The sequence below is a fragment of the Budorcas taxicolor genome, chromosome 5 (genome assembly GCF_023091745.1).
Source record: "Budorcas taxicolor isolate Tak-1 chromosome 5, Takin1.1, whole genome shotgun sequence".
Lineage (NCBI taxonomy): Eukaryota > Metazoa > Chordata > Mammalia > Artiodactyla > Bovidae > Budorcas > Budorcas taxicolor.
The window spans coordinates 123,711,716-123,734,325 of record NC_068914.1 but is presented as its reverse complement, the minus strand read 5'-3'; the positions used below and the strand labels follow the sequence as shown (position 1 = coordinate 123,734,325).

At 38.3% G+C, this 22,610-nt stretch overlaps 1 protein-coding gene across 1 annotated transcript in view; it reads right to left on the bottom strand.

Moving 5' to 3' along the window:
* Positions 1–5,697: 5,697 nt before the first annotated feature.
* TMTC1 (transmembrane O-mannosyltransferase targeting cadherins 1) overlaps positions 5,698–22,610 on the bottom strand; it is a 318,256-nt gene continuing 301,343 nt past the window's right edge. The window contains exons 14-20 of the mRNA XM_052640320.1: positions 21,336–21,438; positions 18,864–18,999; positions 18,115–18,259; positions 17,054–17,191; positions 15,631–15,753; positions 13,201–13,278; positions 5,698–6,572 (exon numbers count right to left, since the gene is read on the bottom strand). Of these exons, the coding sequence (XP_052496280.1) occupies positions 6,432–6,572; positions 13,201–13,278; positions 15,631–15,753; positions 17,054–17,191; positions 18,115–18,259; positions 18,864–18,999; positions 21,336–21,438 (864 nt within the window). The 3' untranslated portion in view covers positions 5,698–6,431. The remainder of the gene's footprint in view (positions 6,573–13,200; positions 13,279–15,630; positions 15,754–17,053; positions 17,192–18,114; positions 18,260–18,863; positions 19,000–21,335; positions 21,439–22,610) is intronic.

Genomic DNA, 22,610 nt, shown 5'->3' with positions numbered 1-22,610 from the left:
AAAAGAGGTTAAAAATGAGGTTAAAAAAGAGGTTAAAGAATGAAGTTCTACAAGAAGTGATATCCAGGGCCCAGGATCCTCTTTTTCCATTGTAGCAACAGGAGAATTAGATGCAGGGAAGTTTGCAGACAGAGTGCAGAATACTGAGGAAGTACCAGTTTTCTACTTTGTATTTACACCATCAAGAAAGAGGTGAAGGCATCTATCTCCTCAGTAAGATGAGGGGAGGGTATCTGGAATAGGTAAATACTGAAATGGTCATTGTGTGGCATGAAAAGGACAGCAGGCACCATGCACACAGAACGATGCAATGAAGGAAGGAACAATGGGGGAAAGGAAGAAAGAAGGTATTTTTTTATTTTAAAAGTGGGCACCTAATTGTGACATAAATTTCAGCGGGTACTAACCACAGACCACTTGAGAGATTGAAACAAGACTTAATTCTTTTCAGCATATTTTATATAAAATATACATTTACATAAATTTTATTTTGGAAAGACCTAGGCAAAGTGTACATAATCAGACTTAAATGGGAGAAATCCGTTATGAGAGATATATTTCTAACTGGCACAGCAAAAGTAACAAAAATGTACATTTATATATAACTGATCAAAGCAATCTGAAAAACATGATACAAGTAATTCCATCTAACAAAAGGAAGGATGGGTGAGTTACAGCAAGTCAGCCGATTTCCACATTATAAAAGCAGGCCATGGTTTCTACAGATACTTTAATGTCTTTGGAGGAAATTAAAAAAATTTTTTCCCCAGAAACACAACAAAATCACTAATTTTTACGTGTGAAAGTGTTAGTTACTCAGTCGTGCCCAACTCTTTGTGATCCCATGGACTGTAGCCCACCAGGCTCCTCTGTGCATGGAATTCTTCAGGCAAGAATACTGGAGTGGGTTGCCATTTCCTTCTCCAGGGGATCATCCCTCCTGACCCAGGGATGATCCCCTGGAGAAGGGAATGGAGACTGCAAAATAGGAGTATTTACCTCTGTCACATTAAAGTATATGGGCAGTTCAGTCACTTTTAGGGTTCTGTGTTTTGCTGCAGTAATTATCTTAAGAATTTCTAAAATTAAGAGCCACACTCAACAGTTACCTGTGCGGAGGCAGTGGGCTTTCCATTTGGATTCGGGGGACTCACAGAGCTTGATAGGCCCATAGAATTAACCACTCCTTTAATGTACGAGAAACGTGACTGAGACAATTGGTAACTTGTCCTGCATGAGGCAACTCCTTTGTGGCAGAGTAGGACTAGATTTCAAATCTCCTTCTTGGATTGGGTCTCCCCTCCTATGGATCAGCAAGACAGCCCCAAAAGGACATTATGCACATTTGAATTACTTCTATCCACACTGATACAAATACACACCATGTGCGCCACTGAGAATGGGAAAAAATGTCCTGGATTTCTGGACATGGAGAGCTCTTTTTAGTTTGTGGCAAATGTTGATCTAAACTTACAAACTAATAATGACCTCATATTGTGATGATGCTAATTTTATCAGTTATGTGCCCTAAAGGTTTTTATGGAAAGGATCCTTGGTGATAAAATTAGAACATTTTTATATGAGCCAGTTGATAGATACTGACTCTGTTGTGACATTATATTTTACTGATAATAAACCATAGCTTGATTGAAGTTATTTCATTTCTTTTAAGTTATGTAGCTACTAAAAGACAAAAATAAGGAAGTGCTATTTTTGTAAGGATTGCTCAACATAGTTTTCACGTCAGAAACTTCAAGAATAATTAAAAAGTTACATTTCCCTACATTTTTGGCATTGTAAGTTTTTATCTTATTCAATTGTAGCCCAAACATAAGATTTGACAGGGTTTTTTTTTCTTTTTACTCTTTTAAAAATGTCAAAAGATGCTATTTAGATAGTTGTTTTTGTTGTTATTAATGGGAAATACCAACATATGCTTTTATCAAAGTAAATGTGATTTGGAAATTAGGAAAATATTAAAATAAACAATGCCTATAACTGCATTTGCTTTGAGTGCTGTTACTATAACCCTATAGATTTATTGATCTAAGGTACAAATCTATCACAAACCAGAGAAAAATATTTTTTAAACTTATTGTAATGAGTACAATTAAGAAATAATTAACAAAAGTTGACATGTATAACTTAAAAAAAAGAGATACAGGTGTAGGCCTAAACTTAAGTCATGGATCCTTCTATGAGTCATAACAAAACATGAGTTTTATATACTGGGCTCCTCATCTGGTAGATGAAAATAGCAGGGCCATTCTCCATCTGAGGACAAAGAGTTCTGTAAATATAAGATCAAATTATAGTCCTGTTGCCACAAATGCAAAACCACCTCAGCCAACCCACCTGTTTGTCAATCTTGGCACGGCAGCTTCAACTAACCAAGTGTGCTGTTAAGTCATCCTTTGAAATTCCTTGGCTCACTTTAGTCTAAATTTAGAAGTGGAAACTGTAAAAGACTGTAAACATCTCCTGGTAAAAGTCATAAACTCTTATTAAAGGTTTTAGCCTGCAGTGGTTCTCCAGCCTGGCTGCATATTAGAATCTTAACCTGAGTGGCTGAGGTCCAGTGATTCCCAAAGTGCGCACCCAGGTTATTTTCAAGTCCACTAGGGCCTAGATAGAGCACCTGTGTGTGAGGGGCGAGATCTCAGTGGTCAGCTAAATGTGGCGTTTCAATTTGAGAGGCTTGGAAGGTTTGAAAGAAAGAGTATGAAACCCACATTTGCTTTTTACTCCTCCTCAAATTAGTTTTTTCAGTTGGCTTGTGTGGAACGCTCTGGATTTTTCTCATTTAGCCTTGTTGAAAAGCAGCTGCACCGAATGAGGTCCTACGTGTTAGGCACGTCAGACTCCTACACTGGGGAATGTGAAGTACTGTGGGGGCTGGAATCCAAGTGCTGACAATCCTCTTTGTTTTGTGATGGGCTTTAAAATAAACAGACCTAAAAGAATATATCTCAAGAGTCCCTAAAATAAATTTTCCTTTCCTTCAAGGTATTTGAATCTTTGGTTTAGTTCACTACAGTTAACGAGCCATATTTCATGAATACCATTTACAGGTTGAAAACATCTGAGTCAGCTTTGAAATCCTGAATAATTCTTAAGGTTAACATAAGCTTGTAAAGCCATTCTCGTGGCTTCTATGTCAAAGGGCATGTGAAAGGACTGCCACTTATTGGAGAATCTGAAGGCAAGGAGAACTGGTTCTGTGCAGGGCAGAAGGACAGGTTAGATAGACTGAACGAACTCCAGCCTTGTTATCAGTTACATTCCTTCCTGTCCTGGGCAAAATAGAATTTTAGGACCCTTTGTTCAAAAATTACTAAGAATTTCAAGCAGAGCATCCAACCAAGCTCAAGGTGCACCTGAGTGCAAGACCCTGAGGCCTGCAGAGACTGCATGTCCACGAAGCTAACTCTACAATCCCATCTCGGGAAGAGGTTATGAACTCACAGCCAAGCCTGCTTTTGTTAAGGGAATCTGGATGAACTCCATGAGTAGCCAGGGCACCCCATTCTTATTTTGATAAGGATGAGTTCCACATAATATTTCATGTTACAAGAGCAAATAAAAATAGTTATAAAATACACTTAATATCTTTGAAAAATAATATGTGATTTATTTTCTTATAGGTACCATGCAACTATGAAAGCTATTTCATTGGCTACATCTAAGTGAAAGTATTAACTCAGGACAGAACTACCTGATCCAACAAAAAGTGCTTACTTCTAATGTTCAAAGAGATGCCAGTGTGCGCAGATAGAATGAGACAGAACGACAGAGTGAGAAAGACAAAGAGAGGGAGAGAGAGAGATGGAAGGGGTTGGTGGGGGGAGAGGGGAAGGGAAAGGGGAGAGAGAGAGACAAGAGACAGAAAACAGAGACAGATGGGGAGAGAGAAAAACATCCAAAAGAAGGCAGAAAAAGTCTCCTGAAGGCCACATGACCCTTTTCTCTCAGAAACTTTTAGGCTGTAGTAGCCATTGCAATTATTCCAACAAATGTACTCTCGTATCTTTAGCAGCCCTTCAGATAAGGCATAATTGCTTTTCAAAATTTGGGGCTTGATCTTTTCCATTAACTTTCTAAGTATAAATTTTTGTTACTGATTATTCTAAAAAGTTTGTAATTAAAGTACTAGATATTGTTTTTAGCTAGGGTTCCATGTTTTTCATTTTGGGGGTGGAGTAGTTATTTTATAATAAATATTATAGTACATTTCTTGACCTTAGGACTATAATATTTGAAATTGGGGGACTAAAAATATTTGAAATGAAATTTTAGACACATTTATGATCTATACCATTAAAGACTATTAGAAACAGAAGATCATAGTTGTAATATATACATTATTGGATTACTGATACACACAAACATGTATGCTAATTTAAATTCCATAATCCTTTGTATTTAAAATATTCCTGGCATCATCCCTTTCCAAAGAAATTTTTTTCCTTTTATCTAGATTTACCTTGACAAAAAGTAATAATAACAACACAGAGGCAGTGCTTTCCACTACTGGGGCTAAAAAGAAGCAGAAGGCTTCTCGCTCTGGCTGGAGCATGTCACATATGTGTGCCTCAAGCTACTAAATGTGTATGACACCTGGCTTAGCACCAGGAACAGCACTATCCAGAGTAGGTTTTTTTTTTTTTTTTTTTAAGTTTATGATGAATACCAAATTAGAATGACATATTCCAATTCCTTCAACTCCAAAATATATTACCACCCAAACACTGATGGCTGATTCCTAATTTCTTTAAATTTAGCAAGTGAATAATCAATACAAAAGTTTTGAGGGACTGTTGAAACTTAATTACTTTGTAGTTTAGATTAATAATTTTTGTATGATCAGTTGTAAAAGCTGCTACTAAAACAACTATGTACAGAGAAAAATGTATTCATATATTAAATATTTTATGATATGAAATAAATAATACTAAAAGACAAATGTAAAATTGTAAGTTCAACTTTGCCATCCATACCTTTTAAATATAAATATATATATTTTAAAATTATGAATTTAGATTTTTTCCTAGATTTTTTTGAGCATTTTCCATGAAATCTCCAAAATTCCAAACATAGAACCAAGAACTGCAGGTTCTATCATTCATGTTTTAAGCACAGAATTCTCATTAAGCCTCAGTTGTGTCCAACTCTTTGCAACCCCATAGACTGTAGCCTACCAGGCTCCTCTGTCCATGGGATTTTCCAGGCAATAGTACTGGAGTGGGTTGCCATTTCCTTCTCCAGGGGATCTTCCCAACCCTGGGCTTGAACCCGGATCTCCTGCATTGTAGACAGATGCTTTACTGTCCGAGCCACCAGGGAAGTCTCATTAAGCCTAGGAAGATCAATCAATAGAGCTTCCTTACATCCATTTAGAGTCTATGAAGATTTCTGTAATATACTGTAAATATTCCTCAATGATTAAATATATTTTCAAAAAATAATCTCTGAAAGTTAAGATAATAAAGTAGAACATTTCTCTCAATTAATATCTTTAATAATTCTCATGTAGAATATACTATTTTTTCTCCACCAAAATAACAATATATTTGGAGGTGGAAACATTTATGATTTTTAAAAGTACTTATGAAATCTTAGAGCAGAACCACTACTCCAATAATACTTGTAATAAAATTAAAATAATTTAAAACATTTCCATAAACAATCAGGGGTGCTGACATCCTTGATTTTCCCATAGGAATATGAATACCCATACACAATTCCAGAAACTTCCTTATTGATACATTAGGCAATGGGAAAACAGCTTTTATCAGAGTGGAATTTAATTTACTTCTCAATAAGGCTCTAGCAATATCCTCAAAAGGATATAAGATAAAGCTGACTTAACAACAGCCTCTTTCCCCATATATTCCAGAAGATTTTTACAAAAACTGTGAGATACTCATTTCTAGTTCCAGAGAATTAAATGAGCTACCTCTTGGAAGAATTTCCCAAATGGTTTATCCCAGAGGATTTATTCTCTCTGAAATATCTCTTCTCATAAAGAAGAGATGCCATGCCTTCGTAGCATTTCAAACCTCTATTTCTGCGAGGCTACACCAAGAAATGTCTACACTAAGAGATGGAATTAGATCTCCAGGTTGAAAAAGCAGACACATATATGAAAGGAAATCTAGAATTAAAGCAAGAAAAAATTCTGTAAAATGTGCGGCTGCGGTTTTCCTTCCATCTCAGGTCTCCTAGCCCCTGTTTGCTCTTTTTGTCTTCTTTCATGGAAATGCAAGTCTCCAGCACAGCGTTACCAGCAGGTGTCCCAAAATGTGTCACCCTGAACTCGGGGTGAGAGGAAAATGCCATTGATTGTGCCCCAACTGATGTGAAAACAAAGCTTCCATCACTTCCTCTTCCAAAGACACCAGCACTGTCCCTTGAGACTGGGTCAAACGCTGCTACGTTTGGTTCTTTTCTCGAACTTCCTGTAATCTTTTCTCAAGGCGATCCAATTTGGCGAGATTTTCCTGCAGTAGTTTGCTGTCTGGAACCAGCTGTAAGGCTCTTTCATAATAAGTTCTTGCAGACACGTAGTTTCCCTGCAGAGAAAAAGAAAAGGGATAATTATATTCTGATCCATCAGAATGCTTGCTTGAAGAATGGGGAGACTAAGAAACAGATCTTCTGGTCCATTTTAACATTAATGTCCTCATAAGGAGACCCTGTCTGCTTGTGTAATTTCATCTTTATCTGTTGGTGCTCTTGGAGAATCCATTTGTTTAAGTACCAGACCAGATGGAGAATGTGAAAGATAAGGGTTATGCCATAAGTTTAAATGGCAGGAAAACAGATTTTCAATTCTATTAATACAGTGTATGAAGCTATCATCTCATAGTGTTCTCACAGGGTTAACACTATTCCTTTGTAATCAAATGGAACCAAAGCACTGGAAATTAATAATTAGAGCGAAGGGAAGAGAGAGAAGGTTGAGTCAGGGGAGAGGGGTGTGTGTGTGTGAGAGAGAGAGAGAGAGAGAGAGAGAGAGAGAAGTATTTTTGAAATTGCAAGAGTAATGATTAAAAAGTAGATAGTTTAGGAATCTATTGTACCTACTTAGTGACAGGAAATACTTTAATCTTCACCTTAAAACATAAAAGCAACTTTTGCCTAATACAGGCTTTAGTGCAAATATGCTTTTATAAAATGAAAAGAACTGATAATAAATAATATGGAGTCAAATTTATCCCATACTCAAGGTGTGTGACCATATATATCTGCTGGATACTCTAAAGGCAGGAGGGAAGGCATGTTGCTCCAGATCTGTAAAAGACCCCTGTCTCCACCCTCTATTGGTCCCCATCTGTTTTGTTTTTGAATAAATTAAATATTTCAGTTTAACTGGCAACCACATGTGCCTGGTCCCAGAAGGTCCCTGACAACAAGTCAGAATTATTAACTTTTTTCCCAGATTCTTTTCTGCCACTAAATGTATTCCTTCTGTATGGTTGACTCTCTTTAAGATCTGTGTGCTGCGAAGTCTTAGCAGTAAGATCAGTAGAGATCTCTTCATTCTAAAAAACCATGAATTTGTTCCATTTTATTCTCAGTTACAGCTCCATGTGGATAAAGACCAGTTACTCTCTAAATTTTCATTACAACTTAAAATAGTACCTCTTAGAATAAAAGTAACCCACTCCAGTGTTCTTGCCTGGAGAATCCCAGGGACGGTGGAGCCTGGAGGGCTGCCGTCTATGGGGTCACGCAGAGCTGGACACAACTGAAGCGACTTGGCAGCAGCAGCAGGCAGCAGAATAAAAGTACTATGTAGCAATATCAATATTTATTGAATGCTTAAATGAACTACCTCCCGAGTGTCAGGGTCTTAGACACCTGCCTGCCATATAATGAGCACTCAATCTGATGCCATCATTACTGTTATTATTAAATGACTATGTGTATTTGTGTTAAGTTGCTTTAGTCGTGTCTGACTCTTTGCATCTCTAGGGACTGTAGCTTGCCAGTCTCCTATGTCCATGGGATTTTCCAGGTAAGAATACTGGAGTGGGTTGCCATGCCCTCCTCCAGGGGATCTTCCCATCCCAGGGATCAAAGCTGCATCTCTTAAGTCTCCTGCATTGGCAGTCAGGTTCTTCACCACTAGTGCTACCTGGGAAGCCCATTAAATGACTATTTGTATGTAAATGAGTAAACACTATTTCTTATGATATTCACTTGTCATATTGGTGAAAAGGAGAGTAAAAATCATAGAACAGGTAATTCTACATTGGGAATCTAGGCACTGGCATGTGCATAAATGAAAGTATTTCAGATTATTAACACTGATTCTGATAAGAGGCTAAACAGAATTCTGAACGAATAAGAACCTGGATTTAGCTACATGACTATTTTTTAAAATTCAAGTATTTAATCTTTAGATTGTCTCTTGAAATTTCTTAAGCATAGCATATATATGCAGACAACTGAACATCTGTGGCTCTCAAATTGCTCTCAGACTGTGTTCTTATTGTGGTTGATTTTGAAATTGTTTACCCAAGAGGTTTCTCTGAATTTAGGCCTCAGCCTGGTACCAGGCATCGCCATCTCAGATCATCAGCTTTCTCTGTCTTTTCGACAAAATCTAGTCATAGAGTTATTTTCTCTCACTCAAATTGCTCTTTTCTTAATGAAACTGGAAGCCCCTTTTTAAGTAAGTTATATCCCTTAACTCAACGTCCCCAATTTCTAGGTGCTAGGTGGGGAATTTGAATTATCCAATTTCTAGAACTGTACTAGCTACTATGAAGGCCACTAGTCCTCTGTGTCTATTTAAATTTAAGTTAATGATAATTAAGAATCGAGTTGCTCAACTGTACCAACCACATTTTAAGTGCTCAACAGCCACAATGGGCTAGTGGCTACTGCCTTGGACAGTACATACATGGAACATTTTCTTCACTGAAGAAAGTACTATTAGCCAGTTCCATCCTAGAATATGCATTAATGTCATAAGGCAGAATTGAAAATAGTACTTGGTGATATGGCCCATCTGGTGCAACTCTGATTTAGTTCAGTTCAGTTCAGTGGTTCAGTCATGTCCGACTCTGCGACCCCACGGACTTCAGCAAGCCAGGGCTCCCTGTCCATTGCCATTTCCCAGAGCTTGTTCAAACTCATGGCCATCGAGTTGGTGATGCCATCCAACTATCTCGTCCTCTGTCTCCCCTTCTCCTCTTGCCTTCAATCTTTCCCAGCATCAGGGTCTTTTCCAGTGAGTCAGTTCTTTGCATCAGGTGGCCAAAGTATTGGAGCTTCAGCTTCAGCATCAGTCCTTCCTATGAATATTCAGGACTAATTTCCTTTAGGATTGACTGGTTTGATCTCCTTGCAGTCCAAGGCACTCACAAGAGTCTTCTCCAATACCACAGTTCAAAAGCATCAATTCTTCAGTGTTCAGCTTTCTTTATAGCCCAGCTCACACATCCACACATGACTACTGGAAAAACCATAGCTTTGACTAGACGGACTTCTGTCAGTGAAGTAATGTCTCTGCTTTTTAACATGCTGTCTAGGCTGGTCATAACTTTCCAATAAAAGAGTAAGTGTCTTTTAATTTCATGGCTGCAGTCACCATTTGCAGTGATTTTGGAGCTCAAGAAAATAAAGTCTCTCACTGTTTCCATTGTTTCCCCATCTATTTCCCATGAAGTGATGAGACCGGATGCCATGATCTTAGTTTTCTGAATGTTGAGTTGTAAGTCAACTTTTTTCACTCTCCTCTTTCACTTTCATCAAGAGGATCTTTAGTTCTTCTTCACTTTCTGCCAAAAGGGTGGTGCCATCTGCATATCTGAGGTTAATGATATTTCTTCCGGCAATCTTGATTTCAGCTTGTGCTTCCTCCAGTCCAGCATTTCTCATGATGTACTCTGCATATAAGTTGCAGAGTGACAATATACAGCCTTGACTTACTCTTTCCCTATTTGGAACCAGTCTGTTGTTCCATGTCCAGCTCTAACTGTTGTTTCTTGACCTGCATACAGATATCTCAGAAGGTAGGTGAGGTGGTCTCTTTCAGAATTTTCCACAGTTTGTTGTGATCCACACAGTCAAAGGCTTTGGTGTAGTCAATAAAGCAAAAGTAGATGTTTTTCTGGAACTCTCTTGCTTTTTTATAATCCAATGGATGCTGGCAATTTGATCTCTGGTTCCTCTGCCTTTTCTAAATCCAGCTTGAATATCTGGAGTTTCACAGTTCACATACACTTGAAGCCTGGCTTGGAGAATTTTGAGCATTCTTTTGCTAGTGTCTGAGATGAGTGCAATTGTGTGGTAGTTTGAACATTCTTTTGACATTGCCTTTCTTTGGGACTGGAATGAAAACTGACCTTTTCCAGTCCTGTGGCCACTGCTGAGTGTTCCAAATTTGTTGGCAAATTGAGCACAGCACTTTTACAGCATGATCTTTCAGGATTTGAATTAGCTCAACTGGAATTCTATCAGCTCTACCATCTTTGTTCATAGAGATGCTTCCTAAGGCCCACTTGACTTTGCATTCCAGGATGTCTGGCTCTAGTTGAGTGATCATACCATTGTGGTTATCTGGGTCATGAAGATCTTTTTTGTATAGTTCTTCTGTGTATTCTTGCCACCTCTTCTTAATATCTTCTGCTTTTGTTAGGTTGATACTGTTTCTGTCCTTTTTGTGCCCATCTTTGCATGAAATGTTCCCTTGGCATCTCTAATTTTCTTGAAGAGATCTCTAGTCTTTCCCATTCTATTACTTTCCTTTATTTCTTTGCACTGATCACTTAGGAAGTCTTTCCTATCTCTCCTTACTATTCTTGGGAGCTCTGATTATGAAAGTGAAAGTGTTAGTCACTCAGTCGCGTCCGACTCTTTTCAACCCCATGGACTGCAGCCCGCCAGGCTCCTCTATCCATGGAATTCTCCAGGCAAAAATGTTGGAGTGCATTGCCATTCCCTTCTCCAGGGTATCTTCCAAACCCAGGAATTGAACCCAGGTCTCCTGCATTACAGGTAGTTTCTTTACCATCTGAACCACAAGGGAAACTCCAGTAATAAAAAATGTATTATAGTTTTTCTGCTTCATTCATTTCATTTTACATAGAACTTCATGAAAAATATAATCTTTTATTGCCAATAGTATGAGCAAGTCTCTCCTTCCCTCTGTTTGTCATCTCCTTGCAAAGTTTGATTCCAACTATCAACCTTGCCACAGCCCTCAGTATTTCCTAAGCTTCACCCAGACTCAGGCAAGGAGTAGGGCCCAGGAATGGGATAATACTGCTTGAGGCACATATTTCCTGGCAAGGCAAAGGTCACAGAAAGTTAATGGTTGTTCTTGAAGGCCTCATGATGATAATCCTGCATCCTAATGGTGACATCAAAATGACCACATCCAAGCCATGTGCCTGATCTATATATCTGTGTTGGACTGAGTGAAAGTGTTAGTTGCTTAGTCATGCCCAACTCTTTGCGACCCCATGGATGGTAGCCATCCAGGCTCCTCTTTCCATGGGATTTCCCAGGCAAGAACACGAGTGGGTTGCCATTTTCTCTGCCAAATGATATTCCCAACACAGAAATAAAATCTGTGTCCCTTGCATCTCCTGCCTTGGCAGGTAGATTCTTTACCACCAATGCCACCTGAAAAGCCCTGTGCTCCTCTGTTAGATCAAGGCTTATAGCTACAAAGTAACTATCCTATTATTCCCTTCCATCTGTATAGTTATGGATCACGTTTTTTTTTGTTGTGTTTCTGGGAGTGATCAGTTTCCACTTAATCATAAATCCTATTTATACTTTGTTTAAATTATAATTACCATCTTGCTATTTTCTCAGGATAAAGTTTGAGAGAAGCCTGAAAAGAAGCTAGCTAAATAAGAGTGATCCTTAAAAATCATGTAAGACCATTGCATTTCTCTGCTCGAAGTCCTCCAAGGATCGCAACTTGTTTGGCATAAGAGCTGAAGACATTACAGTCCCCTTCCTTCAGTGCCCTGTATCATCTGTCCCTGTGGTCTCTCCACCCCGGCTCCTATCATTTCTATCATTGCCTCTCGCCTGCTCCTCAGATACACTGGCGCACTCACACCTCAAGACCTCTGTGCGTGCACTGTCCTGCTTTTGCCATGTGGCTTGCTCCTTTCAGATCTTTGTTGAAACACCACTTTTTAGCTAAGGCCATCCCTAACCACCTCAATTTAAAATTGCAGCTTTTATCCCCAGCACTTCCTATCTTCTTTCATTCTTTTATTCTCTATAGCACTTTTCACTATGTGATATATTTCATGTGTATATGTATATATGTGGGTTTCCCAGGTGGCACAGTGGTAAAGAATCTGGCTGCCAATGCTGGAGATGTGGGTTTGATTCCTGGGTTGGAAAAATCCCCTGGAGCAGGAAACGGCAATCTACTCTGTAGTCTTGCCTGGAGAATCCCATGAACAGAAGAGCCTGGCAGGCTACAGTCCCTGTGGTTGCAGAGTCAGACATGACTGAGCATGCACACACACACACAATACACACATATACACACATACTAGTTATTGTCTGTTTTCTCCTCCTAGAATGTTAGCTCCACAAGAACAGGTATTTTTGCCTTGTGTTCACTGCTATATTCCCAATACCTAGACATGTACCTAGTACATAGGATGTTCTCTAGCAATGCTTATCAAATGAATGGATGGATGAATGAGTGTCTGTGAATCTTTGATTTCCTGCCAAGGGCAGCTTCCAGTTATTAACTCAAAGGTAGCTTCTTCTCTTGAAAACAAATGTTTTTCAATAAGTCCGGTAATAAAAGATATACTAAGTATAAGAAATAATAACCTTATATCTTGACAGTGAGTTAAGCTATAGAAAAATAAGCTGTATTAGTGCAGCTCCAACAAAACTTTAGTTTAGTTCACACAGCAGACTTTATCTACTATATGATGATACCTAAGTAGGTATTATTTTCTTTATGATAAAATTATGACATCTAATTTATATAGATTTGTTTTTTAAAATGGCTTCATGATATTCAATGTCTAGATAATACAAAGTGAACATAAATCCTGCTAATAACACTTTTAAGCACCTATGTTTTCAGTATTCAAATAATTCAAAGAGGAAATTAACAATAGTTTTTCAAACTTTTAAAGGGAAGAAAGAGAAAACACAAAGGGAAAACATGGTTCACATGAACAGGAATTATTTTCTTACCTTGATGTGCTGAATTCCACCCATATTCATCCAAGCCTGTGCTTGATCTGGATTTAACTCCACAGCCGCTTTATAGCTCTAAATACATAAGAAATATCTTCAGGCTGGGAAATGAGAACCCATCTTTAACACTGTAGGATTGTGGAAAGCATTTTCTATATATGTGGAAATTTAAATGGTTGATAAAATGAACAGTCATGTCTAGTTCTCAGGTGTTCCCTTTATTTCTATTTTTTTTCAAAGCTGATGATTCTAAAGTGGAGGAAACTGAAATGTGTAATTTCCTTGGAGAGCTAATCTCTGGACTTAAAAAGGCTGAAGATGCCTGCCAGGCATGCAGGTGATTTCTATTACATGCATCATTTCCCACTGGCCTCGATCTGCGAGAAAATGGTGCTCTTAGACCTTTTCACTGCAAATGGACTTTGCAAGAAAAAACTATAGAATCTTCGTTTCCTAAACAGCTTAACTCTCTCACAAAATCTGATCTGATTATTCAGCCCATGCTTAAATTCTTGCAGGGATTGGTATTCTGTATTTCTTTAATGACATCTAATACTTTTTTACCAGAGGATAGTTTTAATCATTAGAAAGCCTTTGTTTTTCTTCTGCCTTGTGAAAGATCTTAAAGTGTTTGAAGAGAGTTACTTGTTTCTCAAATATTTTTTGTCTGAATAACATGTATCACAATGTCCTATCAGTGAAATACATTTTTAACATTTGCACGTTGTTTTGCATCAAAGGGTATATTCACCATTGAGCTTTGATTTTAAGAGTTGTCACTTTAAATAAAACTAAAGGCTAAGAGTACTGTCTTCGATTACAAAGCTAAGTATCCATGTGTATATATTAATGTTCCTTGCTATTTTCCTGAATAAGAATCTATCTGAACAGATCCATAAATAACTAGAAACTGTCCATCACTTCTCTACTTCAGTTTGAGGAGGAAGAAGCAAATGTTAAGAAACCGTATTGCTAAAAATTGCTAAAGTAAACTGAAGAGTATGTTTTGTGTTAATTTTTATCAGCAGAATAAAATGTTTATTTCTTATTCTCTGTATGACCTTGAAAAAGTTAGAAAAGCTCTGAGTCTCGTTCAGTCATAAAATGAAGACAATGAGCATGTCTTATATGATTGTTGTGAAGATTATAATAAATGTGAATTATACATTAAAAAACTAACATTGTAGCTGCTATTATTGGCCAATGGCTTTACCCCTACTCTTCACAAATCAAGCCATAATGACTATTTAATCCATTAGTCAAGTAACTAGAAAATACTTTTGTTTTTAATACAATATATAAAATATAGACAGATATATATACCATATAAGTACTCCTACAAATGATCATGTAAGTTATAAATAATTAAAGAAAGACAGCATTGAAAGTTTCATAAGGCAGAGAAGAATTCAGATTCTGCTCAAACAGGCCACCATTTCTGTTTTAACATTCACATTCAAATTAGTTTCTCCAAATATCTTTACATGCTTTTCCAATAATATTTTAAAAGCCTCTTACATTTATTTTCAAAAACAATCTTATCATTTGAAATTTTACTTTTTTGCATAATTTTATGACTTCATTAATTATAACCTGTGGCTTTATTGTGGAAAATATATGGCATTTCTGTAACATTTCATTAGCTTGTAAATGTCTTTTTATTTCAAAGTGGGTTATCAATTTCATTCCAAAGATACACACATTGAACATCCCTAAGATGCAACATAGTATGTTTTAGAACACAGAAGGAAGCAGTCCTTTCCACAAGGAAAATGCAGTTGAAATAGGGAGCTAACCAGCGCTCATGCATGTGCACAGAGGGAAGAGGAAGCAGAGGATGGGGAGATGGAGGAGAGAGAGAGACACCTAACAACACAATATATGATGCTTTCAAATGACTGGTAGAGACAGGAAGTGTTTTAGGAGTTCATAGGAAACAAGTCACTGGATGAAAGGATGGTAGGGAGGGCTCCCTGAGGGAGACACAGGCCTGTGTTGGTAGATGAGTGGGATTCTGCAGGGACTGATGGATGGGGTGGACAGTGTTTAGGACATGTGGAATGCCAAAGCTCCTTGGGGCACCAGTCTAGCTGAAACAGAGGGTTACTGAAGGCAGACAGAGAGCGAAAGAGTGAGAGAGACAGAGAGAGGGGAAAGCTTACTTGAGGGCAAAATGTGGAATGCTTTAAACATCAAGCTAAAGGTGATAATTCAGAAAACAATGAGGAGGTATTGTAGAACTCCTAATGGTCAAAAACCAGAGGCTCAATTATTTAAAAAAATAAACTTACAATGTCAATTAATCAGAAAATTCACTCTATCAACATGCCATTGATCTTAGCTTTCATGGTATATGTTTCATTAAAGACTGAGAGAATATTAATTTTAATCCATGAATTTAATAACAATTTTATTAAGTGTTTATACCTCAAAAGCTTTGTCCAGGAGGTTCTGCTCTCTCAGTTGGTTTCCTTTTGTGAAAAAAAGTTCAGATATAACTTTTGGATCCTTTGGTTTCAGCTTGAGAGCCTTGTCTATAGCATCAAGTGCCTGTATAGGTTGGAAATTAAGACACAGTAAGTGTAGATTAGATAAAGAAGAACTAACTTAAACGGTATCTTCCATTCTTTTTGTTTTTACGTATTGGCTAGTGTGGTGAGTGATGATCAAAGCACATTCTTCATTTTATCTGATGTTCTCATTGAGGAATAATGCAGCCCTGACCAAATAATTTCCCTATAATCCAGGTTTCCTATTTATGTTAGTGACAATGAAATATCCCTGATCACTTTACAGGAACACTGTGCGATCCTATTGAAACAACATCTGGGGTTGGATGTTTTGCCCTGGCCACATGTCCGTCTGGACCACTCCAGCAGCCTCATCTTGGGGCCTGGTGCTCACTCTGCCCCCAGCACCCACTACCCCACACCCTGCAGCCAGAGATCCCTTCAAAACACAAATCTGACAAGCCTCTCTTCTCCTTAAAGCCTCAAAGCTTCTTGCAGTATCCCTTGTCCTGGTCCCAAGCCTTAGGATAGAGTGCCCAGCAACCTCTGTGGTTACATCTCACATGCCCCCTACTCTCTCAAGCCCATCCCTCAGATGGGCCATTCGTTGTTGACTTGGGGCCTTTTCATGTGCCCTTTCTTGCTTGGAATGCTATTCACTGCCCTTTTTTGTTTAATAAATCTGTCATTCAACCTTCAACTTCACGTCACTCTATAGAGAACTCTACCGCCCAGACTATTCGGGTTCCCTGGATATGCGCGTTAGGGACTATGCTGCTCTTCACGACATCAGTGGGCACAACTATAATTCTGCACTAGTTTTGTGATTACTTGTTCAACCTTTGTCTCCTCTTTGACTGTAAACTCCAGGAAGACAAGGGAAATAATTTTTGTGTTTTTTTTTCCCCCAACACCACTTTATTCCCATTTGATAAATATTTTGTCAAATCAGTTCATGAATCTACTGGTTATGTGACTTAAAAATGAAGATAAACAGTACAGTTGCAACACAGGGCCATTGACGTGCCTTAAAGGGTTGTTATAAGGATTCTATAAGATATATTTGAGGGAACATGCAAAGTTATAAAACATACCAATGTTAGTCTTTATTGAGTTAGCTGAAAGCAAACTGAGATGAGCCCACATGAAACCTTCAGACCCAGAACAAACCAAGAAAACATTTCAAGGGGTTGTCTAAGCAGTCAAGGAGGTATCTATGAAAAGTGCCAAGGAATAATGATCAAGACTGCTCGCCCTGGTGAGAGTACAGGCTGGAGGGTCATCAGCTACGCCTGATTTGTACCCTGAACACAGACAATTCCAAACAGCGTGCCCTCTACCTTGTCGTGCTGCTCCTGCTTGCTGTGGATGGCGGACAACAAGCGATAGCATTCAAGGCACCCGGTCTCCTCTGACACAATGTGACTGGTCATCTTTTCAGCTTCTTTTGTCTGTCCCATCACAGCCAAAACCTGAGCCTGCAAAACCACATGGACCTTGGCTTAGATAGCACTTGGTTATCATCTTATCAAAGAAATCATTCAGGGAACATTTCCCACAGAAGTGCTCAGCATCTATTTGTGACACACAGAGAGGGCTGACTTACCACAGTTATTAGTAACAGGCTTTAGTCTTCTGTTGTTTGTTTCTTTATGCAGGCATATGCCTGCATTTGTGCATGCGTTGCTGGAACATCAAAGTCATTCAATGAAATGACTTGTGCCTTTTTAAAAAAGTTGACTATGTAAAAGAGAAATTTTTCCCTATGGTTTCAACAGAACACTGTGTTTAAAACAAGAAAACAAGTTTGTTTTACTGTAAATCTAAGGAAAAAGAAGAGTAATGATCCCAAAATTGAAATAAAAAATATTGTCAATATTAATTTTCCTAAATTTGATATCTAACTCTTCTGTGGTTATGTTAGAGAATGTCCTTATTCTTAGAAACTATATGCTGAAGTATTTAGAAGTAAAGATTAAGAGATAGATAACCTCACGTCACTCAGGAAAAAAATAACATGTATTAATAATATGTATATGCACATAATATCTAAATACGCACATACATACATGTACACACACATACATACATACTTGAAAGGTGATAAATGCATCAAAGTGCTAAAAATTTATCAATCTGGGTGAAAGAATGTGCAGGAGGCTATATAGAATTTTTGCAAAATTTTGTAGGTTTGAAATTATTAAAAAAAAAACATAAAAGTGTCTTTAGGGTCCATGTGTTTGGTGAATGGGTCTAACACTGGTTAAATATGAATATTCATTAAATGGATAGAGTATAGTATTCTAGTTCCCATTCTGAGGCTTACTAACTACAGCTCCCTATATGGCATGCCATGCATTTCTTCTCTTCTCCGTCTTCTTTCTTTCCTCTGTCTACTCACCAGTGCCAGGCGGAGTTCCCTTTGGGAAGGCTGAAGGGCCACGGCTTCCCGGTAAGTCTGCAAAGCCTCTTCATATCTGCCAGTGTTGTAATACAGCGCTCCCAGAGGTGACAGTATCTCAGTTTTGCGTGCTACCTGCAGGGCACTGAATTTGAGGAAACAAATGGACATTTTTCTTCTAATAGGTACATTTCCAAAGGTTGAAATTTAGATTCAGGGACCACTGTCTATGGTTTGAGGCTGTTCCCACCCGGTCTTTGTTTTTATATCAAGAAGAATGTTAAAAAAAGAAAAGAAAAAGATCATGCTGCCATCCTCTGACTATAAGAATGTTTTTTAGTGACCTAGCAATATGTAAATTGGGCCCCAAGGATCTTTTCCATTCACCGAGATAGGCTTGTTTTGATGTATGAAGTTTTTCATTTAGATTCATTTTTAAAATTGCTATTTGTAGTTTGTGTTGTTAAGTCCATAGCTTCAGAAAACAATGGACTAACTAAAATGAGAATTAAACTCCAAACTTGGTTTAGCACCATATTTTAACCAGCAGGCAAAAATGTCATTTATCAGGATATCATTTATCCTCATAGTACCATTTATGGTACTGTTCTCTAGAGAGGAGAATCTGTTTTGCCTGCATTGGCAAAATTTGCTAGTATTTTGAAAGAATCTGTTCCAAATTACTAAGACTTTGATGGCCAACTGCAGGGACTTTGGGTGACTTACAAAGTGAAAAATAGGACCTTTACCGTTTGTACCATTCTTCAGCCACACTGTTGTCTCCCAGTGACCTGTAGAGCCTCCCCAGGTTCACCATGGCCACATGATGGCTTGGGCTAAGTTTGATGGCCTGTTGGTAATGGGCCACTGCCTTCTCTGGAAAGCCTGCAACCAGTGGCAGGTTGGTAAGAGCAGAGCATGACTTTGTTATAAAACAGACCAACTCTTTTTCTTTCTTTTTAACATATGAACTCTTTTAATTTCTCTTCTGGTAATGATAATTTTTCTTGCAGCCATACCATCAAATTATTCACTTAGTAAATTAGCACACATTTTGGCTTCTTGCCACCACCTAACTTTGGACCATTTCACTATTCATTTTCACTTAAAACCTATTTCTTTTATTAAGTATATTATTTTCATCAAAGTGTTTTCTGGCTATTGCCCTAGCTGACAGGATGTTTTGAAATTATCAGTGATTGTTATTTACACAAGATACTGTTGCTTCTCACTATATTCAAAGGAGAATGTGCTATGATAGAAAGAAAACTGTCCTGAAGCAACTTCTGAGGGTCTACTACAATTATTCTACTGCAACCTAGTGACTGAGACACTCCTTTAAATAAGGCAGTGGCTGTATTTTGAAAATATCTTTTTAAATAGTATGTTTTTATTTAGATGGTATTTATTGAATGGGACTTTAATAATAATAATAATACCAACTTGCATTTGTCCAATGCATTATATATTTTAGAACCTTTTAGTTAAACAACCTCATATGATTTTTGCAGATGTTTTGATCCTATTTAGCTGTCTTTTGAAAGCACTTAGTTCCCTCTTGGGATTTGCTGCTACTGCTGCTAAGTCACTTCAGTCATGTCCGACTCTGTGCGACCCCATAGACAGCAGCCCACCAGGCTCCCCCGTCCCTGGGATTCTCCAGGCAAGAACACTGGAGTGGGCTGCCATTTCCTTCTCCAATGCACGAAAGTGAAAAGTCAAAGTGAAGTCGCTCAGTCGTGTCCGACCCTCAGCGACCCCATGGACTGCAGCCTACCAGGCTTCTCCATCCATAGGGTTTTCCAGGCAAGAGTACTGGAGAGGGGTGCCATTGCCTTCTCCATCTTGGGATGTAAGTGATATTAAAAAATATTATCACTTTATAGATATAGATGCAGAAGTGCAAAGAAATTAAGAAACTCAACAAAAATCCCAGGGCAAGTGAGGATAAAGGCCAGAACTAGAATCAATCCCTCTGGTATGATGAGATTCCCCAAAGAACCTTCCTCGTGACATTATATGTAAGTGAATGAATTGTGGAAGGGTCTAAAGTTCTACATAGTGTGTTTACTTGCACAGACATCTTCCCAAGTCTATCTTCTTTGAATGCAAGTTTGACCAGGAGGTGCCAAAAAAAACCTCTGCACGTGTAAGGGTCTATGTATAGGTCACAGGTGAGAGGGAGAATAATACCAGTAAAAAAGCATGAATATAGTGGGAGTGTGGAAAGGTATACAGTAGTTAGTGAGATTTGGGGGTTGGGAGTTGGGGTGGGATTTTTTTCTGTTGAAGGAAGAGGGCTAGATCAGGCCAACAGTCTAGATGTCTTCTTCCTTTTCTGTAAAATTTTTGATACCTAATTTATTATTATATTGCTAAGGAACCAGCAGGTGGCACCATGAAACAATTTTGTTTTACATGCAAAAAATAAGGGATGTTTCCTAGGTATATCAGAATGTAAATTTATGTCCTATGGAACAGAAGAGCTTCAAATATCCTAGAAAATAAAAACCCTCTTGAGCATTTCATATCGACAAAATAATTAAAATTGAATTTGATTGCAGGAAAGGTAGTCTAATAGTTAATGAGAACAAAGTGGTGTTTTTGTATTAAATTCAAGTATCTTTTCATCCTTTCTAAGTATTCAACACACGCCAACAGGATGTGGGAGCGCAAATCATAAAGAAAACAGAATCCCTGCCCAGTAAAGTTTTACATTAAATGAGACAAAGCAAGTATATTTTATATAGCACCTGTTCTATAAGAGTATATCAATTATAATGGAACAGTTCCTTAGTATCACATAAGGAATGATGAAATAATTCTAGAGACTTTTAAATCAGCTGTAGAAAAGTATTTACCATTTGCCAGTAAATTGATTCAGAGGCAGTTTCTGCATCATTGTAGAGAACAACAGTTCATCATTATAGATTTATAAACTTGTATAAATGCTATTCAAAGGAGACAGCTACTCATTAAACCATCAAGGCCACTTTCTGGCCACCTGGGAAGTTTTCCTGAACGATCTGATTATAAGAATGGGGCAGATTTTACCAAACAGACTGAAGATTTAGAAAACTGACAGCAAGTACAACAGGACTGTCAATGCGAGTTTCCTGCCAAGCCCAGTGAGTTCTACTTTTGAAGCATTATTTGGGTGGATTGCCACTTAGCTTGTTAGATAGTATTATCTCATCTCAACAGGTTCTCTTTAATCTCACCAGTATCAACTAGGAAAACTCCATAGTTGTTGTGTAAGTCTGAGCTGTCTGGGCATTTCTTTATTCCAGCCAGGTATATTTCCTCAGCTTCTTTAAATCTCTCCTTAAAAAAAGAACAAAGAAAAATACATGAGAGAATTTTTTTTAAATCAGCAATAAACTGAATAACAGAAATAGGAAAAGCAGAAAATAACTTACTGAACATCTGCTATGCAATAGGCACCAAGATCAAATACTATTTACTTTGAGTTAAAGTCAGTATCAACTGCATGGATATCAATGATATCATACTTGTGTTTAGTTCCTTCAGCACAAACCAGCTGATGTTTACCAAGAAGCAACATCTTGGATGTAAGAGGTGGACTATAAAGAAGGCTGAGCACAGAAGAATTGATGCTTTTGAACTGTGGTGTTGAAAAGACTCTTGAGAGTCCTTTGAACTGCAAGGAGATCCACTCAGTCCATCCTAAAGGAGATCAGTCCTGGGTGTTCATTGGAGGGACTGATTTTCAAGCTGAAACTCCAATATTTTGGCCACCTGATGTGGAGAGCTGATTCATTTGAAAAGACCCTGATGTTGGGAAAGATTGAGGGCAGGAGGAGAAGGGGATGATAGAGGAGGAGATGGCTGGATGGCATCACCGACACAATGGACATGGGTTTTGGTGGACTCCGGGAGTTGGTGATGGACAGGGAGGCCTGGCATACTGCAGTTCATGGGGTTGCCAAGAGTCAGACACGACTGAGCGACTGAACTGAACTGAACATCTGAAAGGATCTGCCCTACAGAAAAAGCCTCAAAGTAGATGTTTGAATGGGATGCCTTCCATCCCAGCAACCCTCTGGATGAAAACAGGTGATCCATTCATATAGGAATGTCTTCTGAGGTGGGTGATCTCACTGGGAGACAGGGTTATGGTGGTTGTTCAGTCGCTAAGTTGTGTCTGACTCTTTGTGACCCCATGGGCTGCAGCACGCCAGGCTTTCCTGTCCTCCACTATCTTCTGGAGTTTGCTCAAACTCATGGGAGGCCTAGCTATTTGTCTAACAGCTGCATTTGCATGGATAGCTCTCCTACCTATACTGTATGATTTTGAGGGGAGAATTTTTTGAAGGAAGTGGGTGTGGAGGTTGATGCTGATTATGAGAGGGCTTTGTGAGAGTTGGACTGTGAAGAAGGCTGAGCACCGAAGAATTGATGCTTTTGAACTGTGGTTTGGAGAAGACTCTTGAGAGTCCCTTGGACTGCAAGGAGATCCAACCAGTCCATTCTGA